This window comes from Rhinoderma darwinii, chromosome 3 (genome assembly GCF_050947455.1).
Source record: "Rhinoderma darwinii isolate aRhiDar2 chromosome 3, aRhiDar2.hap1, whole genome shotgun sequence".
In the NCBI taxonomy this organism is placed as follows: domain Eukaryota; kingdom Metazoa; phylum Chordata; class Amphibia; order Anura; family Rhinodermatidae; genus Rhinoderma; species Rhinoderma darwinii.
The window spans coordinates 68,774,965-68,790,793 of record NC_134689.1 but is presented as its reverse complement, the minus strand read 5'-3'; the positions used below and the strand labels follow the sequence as shown (position 1 = coordinate 68,790,793).

The window sequence follows — 15,829 nt, the reverse complement described above, 5'->3', positions numbered from 1 at the left end:
CAAATACGATATATATATATAGAGAAGAATTCCACAACATTTTATGGAAATTCCATACTCAATACTTGTACATATATCCCTATCATAATTATCTATAAATTAAAACTTTAAATTTGACACAAGGAAAATCCTTTAGATATTCGGCACAGAACATTAAAATAAATATATAATAGATTATATTAGACACATTACTTTATATTAAACAAAGGTTTTTACATATGGTACATAAAATAATAATAAATAAATATGGAAATAGTCCGTATTCGCATAAAATATAATGTGCATTAAAAAAATAAATATATATATATATATATATATGTGACGTTGTGAATAAATAAATAAATAATGTATAATATAAGAAAATATATACATACCTATACACATGCTATTCATACCCATATGAGAAACACATGTGTTGATCTACATCACCATGGTAATATATTATGTGCAAAGTGATTATAAAAATAAATAAATAATATATATTATATAGTGATAGAAAATTATATACGAGTATATATACGTACACAGATAATATGCACATATAGTCATGTGAAAGAATATTAAAAAAATATATAACAAATTAGTGCCAACATTTAAGAGTACATAAAAGTACAAGTTCATTGAATTGAAAAATTATTCACTAAAAATCTGTGAATTTCATTGTTTTCCGCTGCCATATATATACTACCATAGGGATTAGCAAACAAGTAGTTGAAAAAACTTTTTTATATATACAGATCAGTATAACATATTGTTTTAATATAATTTAGTTTCTTTTAATGCAAAGTTGATGCATCTCTGAATATCGGTGGTATTTCATAAACGTCTATGTCTGATGAACTAGGAAGAAGAAAGAACGTATGTTAAAATCACAAAGACATTGTTACATTACAAAATTAAAAAATGATGCCTTACAAACACATAGACAGTGATCAGAGAAACGAAGCGTACCCAAGCGATTCGTTTAAGCCTCTCAACTGCATGGTCCTCAGAGTCCAGATCCATTTGCTTTCCAATCTTAGTAACTTCTTCATCAGATCTCCACCTCTTATATTCAATTCCACATGATCTATTCCTCGCACCTTCAGTAGCCTGGAATTACAGTTATGATGCTGTTTAAAATGATGTGGAATCGTTTTTAGTTTTTCTATTTTGTCAGCATCATAAACCTCCTTTGCGGATTCAATGTCCCGTACATGTTCACAGACTCTTATTCGAAATCCACGTGTGGTCAGTCCTATATACATTTTATTACAAGGACACATTGCATAATATATCACCCCTCGTATCGCACATGTAATGTGCCACACGATTTTAAACGTTTTAATTCTTTCAGAGTCCTATATACATTTTATTACAAGGACACATTGCATAATATATCACCCCTCGTATCGCACATGTAATGTGCCACACGATTTTAAACGTTTTCATTCTTTCAGAGTCCGTGAACTCTACTGCACGTTCAACATTGGGACATGAGATACAGTCTCCGCAAGGGGAACAACCCCATTTAGGGCCTTTAGTTCCAAAGAATTTTCTTCCCTGTGGAACTGGGGTATAAAAACTTCGGAGCAAATGATCTTTCACATTTTTAGCACGACGGTAGGTTACAGAAGGAAATGTAGGCAATATTTTGTTAAATATCGGATCAGCTTTCAAAATCGGCCAATATCTATTTAAATGGCCCTTCATCTCTTCCCAACGGAAATGATATGGCGTGATGAATCTCACCTCATTAATTTTATTTGCTCGAACCGCTGGTTGTAGGAGTTTGTTTCTCTCCGTTTCTTGAGCTCTTTTTTTCGCTTTCCTGATACATCGATTGCTGTAACCCCGATCCATAAATCTATGTTCTAGATCCTTAGCTTGTTTTATAAAATCTTCTTTCCTTGAGCAAGTACGTTTTAATCTAAGAAATTGGCCTGTGGGAATAGCAGCAATAGTTTGTTTGGGATGTGCAGAGGTAGCGTGTAAAAGAGAGTTCACAGATGTCTCTTTCCTGAATAGATCAGTTTGGACATTACCATTCTCATCACATTGGATTTTGATGTCCAAAAGGTCTACTTGTTGTTTGTCACATTTGTATGTAAGCTTAATATTCTGATCATTCAGATTCAATTCTGCCATAAATTGTTGCAATTGCTCAGAAGTACACTGCCAGATCAAGAAGATATCGTCAATGAAGCGGGCCCAGAAAATGACCCGGTTCATTGACGTACCATGATCTGACAGGAATAGGTTTCTCTCCCACAGCCCCAGGAACAGTTTGGCATATGAGGGCGCACGGGCTGCCCCCATCGCCGTTCCCTGGAGCTGTAGGTAGAATGACCCATTAAACGTGAACACATTATGTGTCAGGGCAAAATCCAGTAGTGTACTAAGCAATTGAACAAACCCTTCCTCCAAATTACTCATGCTCAAGAAAAAATTGGTGACTTTGACCCCATCACTGTGTCTGATACTGGTATAAAGTGATTCAACGTCGCAGGTGACTAACCACATATCGGCATCTAGATGGGTGCATTCCAATTTTTGTAAGAGATCTGATGAGTCCCTAATGTAGGAGGGTAAACATTCCACTAAAGGCTTGAGATGGTGATCTAGAAATTTACAGATGTTCTCTGTAAAGTTACCTTGGCCAGAGATGATCGGTCTTCCTGGTGGAGTCTTTATATTTTTGTGGACTTTTGACAAAAGGTAAAGTGTCGCTACTACAGGTATTGGAACAATAAGTGCATCGCATACATTTTTGGTCACAACTCCGTCATCCATCGCTTGTTTTAGAATTTTAACCAGTTGTTCACTATAAGAGGATTAAATGTTAGTTTTTTTATAACATTTTTGGTCCCTTAGCTGACGATTCACTTCATTTTCATACATTGTCCTCGGCCACACAACAATGTTTCCCCCCTTATCGGCGGGCTTGTAAATAACATCTCTAAGATTTTTTAGTCTATAAAGACTTTCTCTTTCATTTTTAGATAGATTATCGTTGACCAAGGTTTTCGATATTTTGTCAAATTCTTTAGACACTGTTTTCCCAAATGTGTCAATTGCTGGGCATAAAAATAGAGGTGGAAATTTTTCCGATTTTCTTTTAATACAGTCAGGAATGACTCTTACCTGTGTGTCATCTTGTTCGCCCATAAGTATTTCTAGGTCTCTTAGTGTGGTCCTTTCCTCAGCAGTTTTAAAGATCTGATCCACTTCCTTGTAATGCCATCTCTTGAACATCAAAGTTCTGGCGAACAGGTTCAGATCTTTTATTGCTGTGAATGCATCAAATGGTGCAGTTGGTGAAAAAGTCAGACCTTTACTTAACACATTTATGTCAATTTCAGACAGTATATGTTCTGACAGATTAATTACCTTGTGGTTTCGATCCGATGACTCACCAGGCCTATTAATTCTCCTTTTATTGTAGCCACTATCTTTGTGATCAAATTTCCATTTAGATCTGATTGGTCTTTGACTAAGTGTAAGAGACTGTTGTACTATTTCTTCGTTCTCACTCTGAAACGAAGTGGAGGACATAGACGATGATCTACTCAGATTTCCCTGACGTTCTTTTCGTCTCCAATGATATACTCTTTGTTGAGATGCGTCATTTTGATCTCTCAAAAGTTTTTTTGTTTTTACGCCTTGGATCTCTTTTTCCCAGATTTCAAACTGTTTGTCCAAATCTTGGCTAAACAGTAAGAGATTCTCTGGTGTAGTTATCTCTTTAAGTATAATTTGATTCACCTCAATTTCACTATCTATTGTTTCTAGTGTTCCTTTGTTGAGGCCTATGAGCAGATTCATAAATTTTATTGAACATAAATTGCAGGCTTCTTCCCAGTTAGAGATGAAGCTCTCATTATCTATGGGGAAAGAGGGAAATAGCTGTATACGCAATCCTCTGGGTATTAGCCCTTTTTGTATATATTGTTCAAGGAAAGCTCTATTCCACCAAGTTTTTGTTCGTCTGTGGAGTAGATTTTTAAGTTTCCTTTGTATATCTAGACTGTTTCTCTGATCACTGGTGCTAGTATCTGTGGACTCATTATTAAAAACAGATTCAATTTTGGACTGCCAGGCACGTTCTCTGGCTTTATAGTCCATTGGGATTGTGATGCCCAACTCTGTAAAAAATACAGAAAACAATACAATAAATCCTATACACAGGGCATACATACTGCATCATCTAGCAAAATACATCCTCCCTTGTAACGTGACTGTACTCCCAATACATATTAGACCAAACAAGAAAAGGACCATGGAGTCTATAAGTCAAAAAATATATATAATCTTTTTATTACACAACAATATTATACTGGTTACAAATATATGTTTCTAAAAATGAATCACAAATAAAAGCATGGCCGCCAAACAAGAGTCAAATGTTCAACAAATGGAATCATGTGAATATGAACTTGTTGGAATACCCCTCAAAACAAATGCATATAGCATAATATAAATGTAGTTAGGTATACTGGCTACAAATAGTGTGTACTGCTGTTTAAGGATAAATAGGAAGGATGTTGGTAACATACACTAAAGATTGGGTTACAAAAAGACCAATGGAGAGTATTATAACCAAAGGTTTACTCATACATATGTGAATGCTAAATGCAATTTGTGTATAGTGATCCCAAGCAACAAGAACAGCGAACGATAAGTAACAGAGTACTAACCCAATTGGGCTGAGACTCAAAGAATGGCGACCGGCCCCTGTGCGTGAACAGCAGCCATCTTTACTTTAAAACGTTCTTATTTTTTACTATAACTGTTTCCCCGTTTGTCGTAAGTATACAACATTTTGCGTGAAGCATTGGCTTTCCATGTCGTATACTTATGACAAATGTCAGGAAGGGGTTAATTACAGAAGATAGACAGACCTAATGTACAATACCACTGGCACATGTCTATATAATATAATGCGGTAAAGATAAAGGTTAATTTATTATAGACAATGGTTAGTTGAACAGGTGGAATTCCTGTGATTCCCTGCTGTCTGTTAACTCACACAATAGAATCAGTATATAACTTCTGTTCTCCCACAAGACACATCACCATTCTCCATGTTAATACATTAATAAAAACTTTAATTTATTATTTTATTTTTTATTTTTCTATCACACTCACACCAATATTAACAAGTATTATGCTGATCAGTCATATACTTTATTGTTCCTGGGTGTTTTAACAGTATTTTTTCTATGAATTTGTCCTGGTAACAATCTTACCTAGGATCATACCTAATTGGACTCCCTTATACACACAGGGTTTTATTTATTTAACCCTCATACATTTTTTCTTCACAGTCAAGGAGTCTCATGTATGTTTCATATCATACATTCACAGAAGCATAAACTTATACACATCATTAGCTTACACAGCACAATTCAGACACTTACAAAAACAAACAGCTGTTCACACATATTTCAATCATTCAATACTTTTAACCACAATATTGTACTGTATACAACGAATAATCGTAACACTCTATAATCCTTAATCTATAGGAGATTCTCCAAATCTCCAAGTACTTTATTTTAGTTATTTATTACCTGTAGCCTTCTCACACAGGCTATGGACTTCTAACTTTGAGTACCGTTATTCCCAGGTTTTATATTAAGACCTGTGCTTAATATAACTAAGACCCAGTTTTAGTACCTAGATCCAACTTAGGTTTTTATCACATAACCTTATAACATCTAAATATGAAAAATATTAAAAACATATATAAACACAATTATATTACCTTTATTCAGATGAAAACTTGAATCCTCAATTCTTCTCTATATGTTATTTTAGAATCCTTCACTCCAAACATAAGACTGGCCTCTGTTTGACAGCAATTGATCTGGAGGTCTTGAGATTTAGTGCACGGTATACAGTCCTTGGGTAGACGAGGGGTCAGGGGATGTTGGATCTCCAGTTCGAAGAACCAATCATTAGAAGAATTTATGTACTTATCACAAAGATTCAAGGAGTCACCTGAATAGAGAATGCGCGTCTTTATTCTTATCGATAAGGAGACATTATGGCAAAATGTCTACTGCTACCCTCAGTATCATAGCTTTTATACATGTTATAAACCTAGTTCAAACCAGTCCTTACACTGCTTTATCTCTTTACTGGACTTTGATACTTATGTTAATACCTCACTTCTCTCTCTAAAGGAATTCAACTGCCCACCCCCTCTACTAGATAACATATTAAACACCTTGTCAGCAAAAAAAAAAACCTTTGCAGAGAAACTTGTATAGCTCAATACACACTTTTAGTTTCCGATACATAAATTTAAAATAAAACTTTCCTAACAAATCTGTATGAGATAGATATATAGATAGATATGTTATAGATACACGCACAAAACACACACACATACCTTATCTGCAGTGCAGCCGGTCTTCACCAAAATGGCGCCTGCTTTCCCCCTACAAACCAGCTTCTATGCTGGGTCGCTCTGTACTGTGCATGCCACATAGCATGCGCAGTACAGAGCAAGACGGCAGAAGCACAGGACATATGAACGGGAGCCGTTCATATGTCCTATGGCCTGTAGCTGCCATATTTAATTTGTGTATGTGTCGTGAAGTGACACATACACAGATGAAATTAAAAAAATGGCAGCACCCAGTACAGTAAAAACATGCAAATAAAAATCTACATTTTGTGACAAAAAATAAAGTAAATATAATATTTTATTACATAAAAACACATAAATTTATAAAAAAAAAATACATGACACCTTTCCTTTAAATATCGGTATTGCTTATGATTTATCATGATTTCTAAAAAAAACCTTGAGACTTCTCCGAAGTCTTTCAATATTTCCATAATATCAGGTAGTGACGACTTTGGATCAGATATACATAACAAGAGATAATCTGCATAAGCCAATGTCTTAGTTTCGTACGAGCCGACTTTAATGCCTGTAAAAGAATGTATTGATTCTAATATTTGGAGTAAAAGTTCTAGAGCCAAATTAAAGTGTAAAGGGGATAAGGGGCAGTCTTGTCTGGTTCCTCTCTGTGTAGAAAAGGGATGGGACATTCAGTTATTTAACAAAACTGAGGAAGTGAGAGTATCATATAAAGAGTTAATTGTAGTAATTCCTTGTCAAAATGGCGAAATTTTTATATCCGGGTTAAATATGTCCAGGAAACACTTTCAAAAGCCTTGTCTGCATCAAGAATCACAAGTATGGCTTTACATAATTTAGAAGAGCAAATAGAGGCTCTGTTTAGACATTATAAGCTATAGATTTTACATGGACGAATCCAATCTGTGAAGGAGTATGTAAGGTAGGAATAATCAATTGGAAACGAGCAGCAAAGATTTTAGTGAAAATGTTAAAATTGGTATTTAGCAAGGAAATTACCCTGTAAGAGGCAAGAAGATCTTGATCTTTTATGGGTTTCTGTAATAACGTAATGCAAGCGTCATTAAATCTATCTGGGACACTTAAATCTATCTGGGCCTGGAAAAAATATTTTCTAAAAAGTATCCCCCAGTCTTGGTTTGCATTCCCTAAAACCCCCTACATGCTTTCTATCCAGTTTCTGTTTGATCTCCATCGTCACTGTTGCTCTTTCTGTGTATTTACATCTCTTGCTTCTTTTCCTGGCTGTTTCCTGTCTTGTAACCCACCATACCCATGAACTTTTGCTGCATCTGAGGAGCCAGCTTACACCCCCCTTCCTCCCGCCACAGCATCTCAGCTATTCGCATACTGCCACGCCCCTTTATGTTCACATGTCATTCCCTGCTCTAACTACAGTCACCCAGCTCCCTGCACTGTCACACACACCCAGTAATTATCACACAGGGGGATGGGGGTTTTATACAGTAATCTGGGGGTAATACACTGGGATGTTGGAGGCAGAGGCGTAGCTAGGTTCTCCAGCACCTGGGGCAAAGATTCAGCTTGGCGCCCCCCCCCCAACCTCTTTCCCGACATCTCTTTCCCCCTCGCCGTGTTTGTTTTCTCTACCAATCGACGTGTCATTTCTTTTTATGTAACGCGAGCATAAAATTATTTGTACATTTCACAAGCAATATGGTCCTATACACAACACCAGAACCAAGCTCAGTACATATATACAACCCCAGAACCAAGCTCGGTACATAAATATAACACCAGCACAAATACAGCTCAATTTAGTGCAACCCCTGCCGTATAGGTGAGTACGGCGTAAAACTACAGCTCCCAGCATGGCCCGAACAATGGTGAGGATATGCTGAGAGATGCCGTTTCACAAAAAATAAATCCTATCATAATCATCTCGCTGCAGATCATACAGTGACTACAGTACTGATTAGAGGCAGAATAAACATTTACATTAAGTGACTCACCGGTGACATCTCAGATTCTAGTTCTTTTTCTCCATCCGGTCCAGACCTCTATGATGACTTCTCCCGGTCCATTTCTGCAGTTTGCCGCTCACATGTCTTCAGCTTCTCACTTTTCCAACATTTCTGCACCTATAAATAAATATAAAGTTATCATTATACCACACACTACGCCCCTAAATACAATAGCGCCATACACTGCACCTCTAATTCTAATAGCACTATACACCGTGTCACACACACACACACACACACACACACACACACACACACACACACACTGTGCCCCCTGTAGATAGTGCCCCCATATAGACCACCCCTTTATATAGTGTCCCACAAATAACTCCCCCTATAGTGCTCTACAGATAGCCCACCCCTGTATATAGCCCCCTGTAGATATAGCCCACCCCTGTATATAGAGCTCTACAGATAGCCCAACCATGTATGTAGCCCCCCTGTAGATATAGCCCACCCCTGTATATAGTGCTCCACATATAGTCCACCCCTGTATATAGTGTTTCACAGATAGCCCACCCCTGTATATAGCCCCCCCCTTGTACATATAGTCCACCCCTGTATATAGTGCTCCACTAGATAGTCCACCCCTGTATATAGTGCTCCACAGATAGCCCACCCCTGTATATACTATATACAAGGGTGGGCTATCTGTGGAGCACTATATACAGGGGTGGACCATATGTACAAGGGGGCTATATACAGGGGTGGGCTTTCTGTGGAGCACTATAGGGGGAGCTATTTGTGGGATACTATATACAGGGGTGGGCTATATCTACAGGGCTGGGCTATACACAGGGGGCTATATCTACAGGGGGACTATATACAGGGGTGGGCTATATCTACAGGGGTGGGCTATATCTACAGGGGTGGGCTATATACAGGGGGAATATATCTACAGGGGGCTATATCTACAGGGCTGGGCTATATACAGGGCGACTAGATCTACAGGGGGGCTATATACTGGGGTGGGCTATCTATGGAGCACCATATACAGGGGTGGGCTATATCTACAGGGGGCTATATACTATATAGCCCACCCCTGTATATGGTGCTCTATAGACAGCCCACTCCAGTATATAGCCCCCCTGTAGATATAGTCCCCCTGTATATAGCCCAGCCCTGTAGATATAGTCCCCCTGCAGGGGCGTAGCTAGGGGGGGGGCAAGCGGGGAATGTGCCCCGGGCGCAGTTCAGAGGGGGGCGCCAGCGCCCCCTCCTCCTGCACTATAATTGTACCTGTGTCGCAAGGACACAGGTACAATTAGAAGCAATGAATGACTGGGCACGTTCCGTGCCCGGCCATTCAGCGCCTCTCCACCAATGAAGCGACATGACGCTTCCGTCGATGAAAGGCGCTGACTGACTGGCAGGGAAAGACATCCTGCCCAGCCAATCAGCGCCTTTCATAGACGCTGTGTTCAACCCCCTGGAGACCTGCGCAGAAGAGAGCAGGTCTCCATGGCTGCCGGACGGCGTGGGAGCGGGATTAAGGTGAGTTTGAATTTTTTTTTATTTTTTTTTAATTGTAATAGACGTGTGGCTGTATCTGCGGGGGGACTATATCTACACGGGGGACTTTATCTACGGGGGGTGTCTATCTACATGGGGACTATATCTACAGGGCTGGGCTATATACAGAGGGACTATATCTACAGGGCTGGGCTATATACAGGGGGACTATATCTACAGGGCTGGGCTATATACAGGGGGACTATATCTGCTGGGCTATATACAGGGGGACTATATCTGCTGGGCTATATACAGGGGGGCTATATCTACAGGGGGCTATATACAGGGGGACTATATCTACAGGGGGCTATATACAGGGGGACTATATCTACAGGGCTGGGCTATATACAGGGGGACTATATCTACAGGGCTGGGCTATATACAGGGGGGCTATATCTACAGGGGGGCTATATCTACAGGGGTGGGCTATATACAGGAGGACTATATCTGCTGGGCTATATACAGGGGGACTATATCTACAGGGGGGCTATATACAGGGGGACTATATCTACAGGGGGGCTATATACAGGGGGACTATATCTACAGGGGTGGGCTATATACAGGGGGACTATATCTGCTGGGCTATATACAGGGGGACTATATCTACAGGGGGGCTATATACAGGGGGACTATATCTACAGGGGGGCTATATACAGGGGGACTATATCTACAGGGCTGGGCTATATGCAGGGGGACTATATCTGCTGGGCTATATACAGGGGGACTATATCTACAGGGGGACTATATCTACAGGGGGGCTATATACTGGAGTGGGCTGTCTATAGAGCACCATATACAGGGGTGGGCTATATAGTATATAGCCCCCTGTAGATATAGCCCACCCCTGTATATGGTGCTCCATAGATAGCCCACCCCAGTATATAGCCCCCCTGTAGATATAGTCGCCCTGTATATAGCCCAGCCCTGTAGATATAGCCCCCTGTAGATATATTCCCCCTGTATATAGCCCACCCCTGTATATAGCCCCCCTATGTATAGCCCACCCCTGTAGATATAGCCCCCCTGTGTATAGCCCACCCCTGTATATAGCCCCCTTCTGTAGATATAGCCCCCTGTGTATAGCCCACCCCTGTAGATATAGCCCCCCTGTGTATATCCCAGCCCTGTAGATATGGTCCCCCTGTAGATATGGTCCCCCTGTAGATATGGTCCCCCTGTAGATAGCCCACCCCTGTATATAGTCCCCCTGTAGATATAGTCCCCCTGTAGATATAGCCCACCCCTGTATATAGTCCCCTTGTAGATATAGCCCACCCCTGTATATAGTATCCCACAAATAGCTCCCCCTATAGTGCTCCACAGAAAGCCCACCCCTGTATATAGCCCCCTTGTACATATAGTCCACCCCTGTATATAGTGCTCCACAGATAGCTCACCCTTGTATATAGTATATACAGGGGTGGGCTATCTGTGGAGCACTATATACAGGGGTGGACTATCTAGTGGAGCACTATATACAGGGGTGGACTATATGTACAAGGGGGGGGCTATATACAGGGGTGGACTATATGTACAAGGGGGGGCTATATACAGGGGTGGGCTATCTGTGAAACACTATATACAGGGGTGGACTATATGTGGAGCACTATATACAGGGGTGGACTATATGTGGAGCACTATATACAGGGGTGGACTATATGTGGAGCACTATATACAGGGGTGGACTATATCTACAGGGGGGCTACATACATGGTTGGGCTATCTGTAGAGCTCTATATACAGGGTTGGGCTATATCTACAGGGGGCTATATACAGGGGTGGGCTATCTGTAGAGCACTATAGAGGGAGTTATTTGTGGGACACTATATAGAGGGGTGGTCTATATGGGGGCACTATCTACAGGGGCTCTATGGCAGGCACTATCTACAGGGGGCTCTATGGCAGGCACTATCTACAGGAGGCTCTATTGCAGGCACTATCTACAGGGGGCTCTATGGCAGGCACTATCTACAGGGGGCACAGTGTGTGTGGGACACGGTGTATGGTGCTATTATAATTAGAGGTGCAGTGTATGGCGCTATTATAGTTAGGGGCGTAGTGTGTGGTATAATGATAACTTTATATTTATTTATAGGTGCAGAAATGTTGGAAAAGTGAGAAGCTGAAGACATGTGAGCGGCAAACTGCAGAAATGGACCGGGAGAAGTCATCATAGAGGTCTGGACCAAATGGAGAAAAAGAACTAGAATCTGAGATGTCACCGGTGAGTCACTTAATGTAAATGTTTATTCTGCCTCTAATCAGCACTGTAGTCACTGTATGATCTGCAGCGAGATAATGGGTGGTAGGATTATGATAGGATTTATTTTTTGTGAAACGGCATCTCCCAGCATATCCTTACCATTGTTCGGGCTATGCTGGGAGCTGTAGTTTTACGCCGTACAAACCTATACGGCAGGGGTTGCACTAAATTGAGCTATATTTGTGCTGGGGCTGTATATATGTACCGAGCTTGGTTCTGGTGTTGTGTATAGAACCATATTGCTTGTGAAATGTACAAATAATTTTATGCTCGCATTACATAAAAAGAAATTACACGTCGATTGGTAGAGAAAACAAACACGGCGAGGGGGAAGGAGATGTCGGGAAAGAGGTTGGGGGGGGGCGCCAAACTGAATCTTTGCCCCGGGTGCTGGAGATCCTAGCTACGCCTCTGCCCCCTGTATATAGCCCAGCCCTGTAGATATTGTCCCCCTGTATATAGCCCCCTGTAGATATAGTCCCCCTGTATATAGTCCAGCCCTGTAGATATAGTCCCCCTGTATATAGCCCCCCTGTAGATATAGTCCCCCTGTATATAGCCCAGCCCTGTAGATAGACACCCCCCGTAGATAAAGTCCCCCGTGTAGACAAAGTCCCCCCCGCAGATACAGCCACACACTTCTATTGCAATTTAAAAAAAATAAAAAAAATATTCAAACTCACCTTATTCTTGCTCCCACGCCGTCCGGCAGCCATGGAGACCTGCTCTCTTCTGCGCAGGTCTCCAGGGGGTTGAACGCAGCGTCTATGAAAGGCGCTGATTGGCTGGGCAGGATGACTTTCCCTGCCAGTCAGTCAGCGCCTTTCATCGACGGAAGCGTCACTGGTACAAAAGGTACCAGTCGCTTCATTCGTGGAGAGGCACTTAATGGCCGGGCACGGAACGTGCCCGGTCATTCATTGCTTCTAATTGTACCTGTGTCCTTGCGACACAGGTACAATTATAGTGCAGGAGGAGGTGGCGCTGGCGCCCCCTCCGAACTCCGCCCAGGGCAGATGCCCCGCTTGCCCCCCCCTAGCTACGCCCCTGGTTGGAGGTATACGCAGTGATCACAGGGTATATGCCTTGATGATGGGGTAATACACAGGGATGATATAACTCCATGATCCCTGTATATAAACCCCTTCATCCCTGCATATACCTGCCATCATCCCTATGTATTACACCAACATGCCTGTATATAACCGCTATCATCCATGTAAATTACCCCATCATCCCTGTGTATAACCCTCAACATCCCTGTGTATAACCCCCAACATCCCTGTGTATAACCCTCAACATTCCTGTGTATAACCCCCAACATCCCTGTGTATAACCCCCAACATCCCTGTGTATAACCGCCAACATACCTGTGTATAACCCCCAACACCCCTGTGTATAACTTCAACATCCCTTTATACAACCCACATCATCCCTGTGTATTTCCCCCATCATCCTATACCAGGATGATAGCAGTTATATACAGGAATGATAGGGGTAATAGACAGGGATGTTGGGGGTAATAGACAGGGATGTTGGGGGTAATGGACAGGGATGTTGGGGTACTAGACAGGGATGTTGAGGGTACTAGACAGGGATGTTGAGGGTAATAGACAGGGATGTGGAGGGTGATAGACAGGGATGTGGAGGGTAATAGACAGGGATGTGAAGGCTAATACACAGGGATGATGGGGGTCACATACAGCGATGATGGGGGTCATGTAACACCATCGGCCCTGTATTTATGTAACCATTGGGGCACGTGGAGATTGAGGAATAACAACGCCGACCCCTCCTCCTACATCAGAGAATATAAGGAGCAGGGGCGTGTACTAGGAGAGACGATGCTCCGTATCTTTGATCAGCCATCACTTCCGGCTGAATAGAGGCACGGCGCAACATCAACTACCTTTACAGGCAGTGCGGGAGCTCCAAGAGTAAAGGAGGAGAAGGTTTGGAAGATGATGCAGGAGGAGGAGCGGGCATGCACTACGATTGATGACGCTCCGTGCCTTTGCTCAGCCAGCAATTCCGGCTATGTAGAGACACGGCGCGTCATCAACTACGCCTACAGGCAGTGGGACCAGAGGCGAAGCTCTGAAGAGGTCATGAAACGCCCACCCCACTGCCTGTAAATGTAGTTGATGACATGCCATGCCTTTGTTCAGTTGGAAGTGTTGGCAGAGCAAAAACACGTAACATCACCGGAAAAGAAAAATGTACTCTATGTGACCGCAAATTATAAGTAGGTATCGCTGCCATATATAAACAAACATTATATTAAAAAAGTAATTGTACATGTCACATTAGGTTAAAATAGAAATAAAATGTATTCCTGGCCAACCCCTTTAATGAGGATATGAAGGTGTGGTAATAGTTGTGTACTTAAAAGTTTGTAATATTCATTGGAAAATCCATCTGGGCCCAGGGATTAAGAAAGTTTAACCCCTTCCCGCACCTTCACGTAACTGCATGTCAAGGTGAGCAGTAACTTCGCGCAACTTGACATGCAGTTAACTTTCTACTTTGACAGTTAACCGCCGTGTGGCACTACACCACAGTGGCGGTTAACTGTGCAGGATGTCTGCCCTGCATTACCTGTTGCCGATCAGCGGCCCTTCGCCACCAATTTCTGAACCCCTTGGATGCGGCGGTCGATTGCGATCGCCGCATTTAAGGAGTTTTGCGAAGATCAGCAGCACCCACGTGAAATCACAGGGGCTGGTCATGGTACCCATGGCAACCAGATGCCAGACAATGGCTTCCGGGCTGCCATGTACAGAATATACAACCAATTTGTACACATGAAGCGCTGATGGGCTATCTCAATGAACAATAATATAATGTATATGCCAGTAAATAATATGTAATAAACAGAGTTATGTTAAGATTGTATACCATTGAAGATAACCACATATATAAACCAAGTATAACTTGGTGCTTTGACCGAAAACATACATAGGAACCTATAAACAAAAATGGTCAAAAACTAACACAGACGTAATGAGTAATAGAAATTAATTTTATTAAGAAACAGATACAAAGTTTAAAAGACGAGTCATACAATGTATAAAAGGCGTCAACCTATGCAGGATATATTTGTAGTAACATCAAGGTATGAACAAGCGAAACTGAGGCATATGAGGTAAAAGCATATCAGAAATCTGTTAACTATGCCTGACATGCAGTAAATTGGCAGTACGAGAAAAAGTGCTATGTGCAATATAAGGTGCTATTCTATATACAGAGCACCATTGAGGTGTATGCAAATGTAACACACATACAGGACATAAGCAGCAAGTCATCCGGGCCTTGCAACATAAATTGCAAACAGCAGTAGAAGGATTTAACTAAATGCCTAAATGAATAAAAGTACATACCCAGGTTCATAATCCCGCATGGAGGAGACGCCATTACCCGACGCGCGTTTCGGCAGATGACTTCGTCCGGAGGTGGCGTTATCCTGGCGGGGCCCTCCCTTTTGTACTAGGTGAACAAACGTGTAGTCCAATCATATGGAGCCATCAGAGGTGGAACAACGGCGACAAGCCGGGGGTACAAATATGGCTGCCTCCCCGCCTCCGGTTCCACGTCATCAGAGAGGATGTGAGCCGGTGATGTCTAACAGCGCCACCCACATCCAGCCCCGATGGAGGACAGCTGTCGAAAGGTGCGTAAGCCACTCCCCCCCCCGCC

At 41.8% G+C, this 15,829-nt stretch overlaps 1 protein-coding gene across 11 annotated transcripts in view; it reads left to right on the top strand.

Annotated features, from left to right (window-relative positions):
• KCNIP1 (potassium voltage-gated channel interacting protein 1) overlaps positions 1 to 15,829 on the top strand; it is a 1,275,893-nt gene that overhangs the window by 1,135,224 nt on the left and 124,840 nt on the right. Inside the window, exon 9 of one of the 11 annotated variants that reach the window (XM_075856393.1) lies at positions 11,966 to 12,094. The exons of the other annotated variants lie outside the window; for them this stretch is intronic. Within the exon in view, the coding sequence (XP_075712508.1) occupies positions 11,966 to 12,046 (81 nt within the window). The 3' untranslated portion in view covers positions 12,047 to 12,094. The remainder of the gene's footprint in view (positions 1 to 11,965; positions 12,095 to 15,829) is intronic. 11 annotated transcript variants of the gene reach the window in all.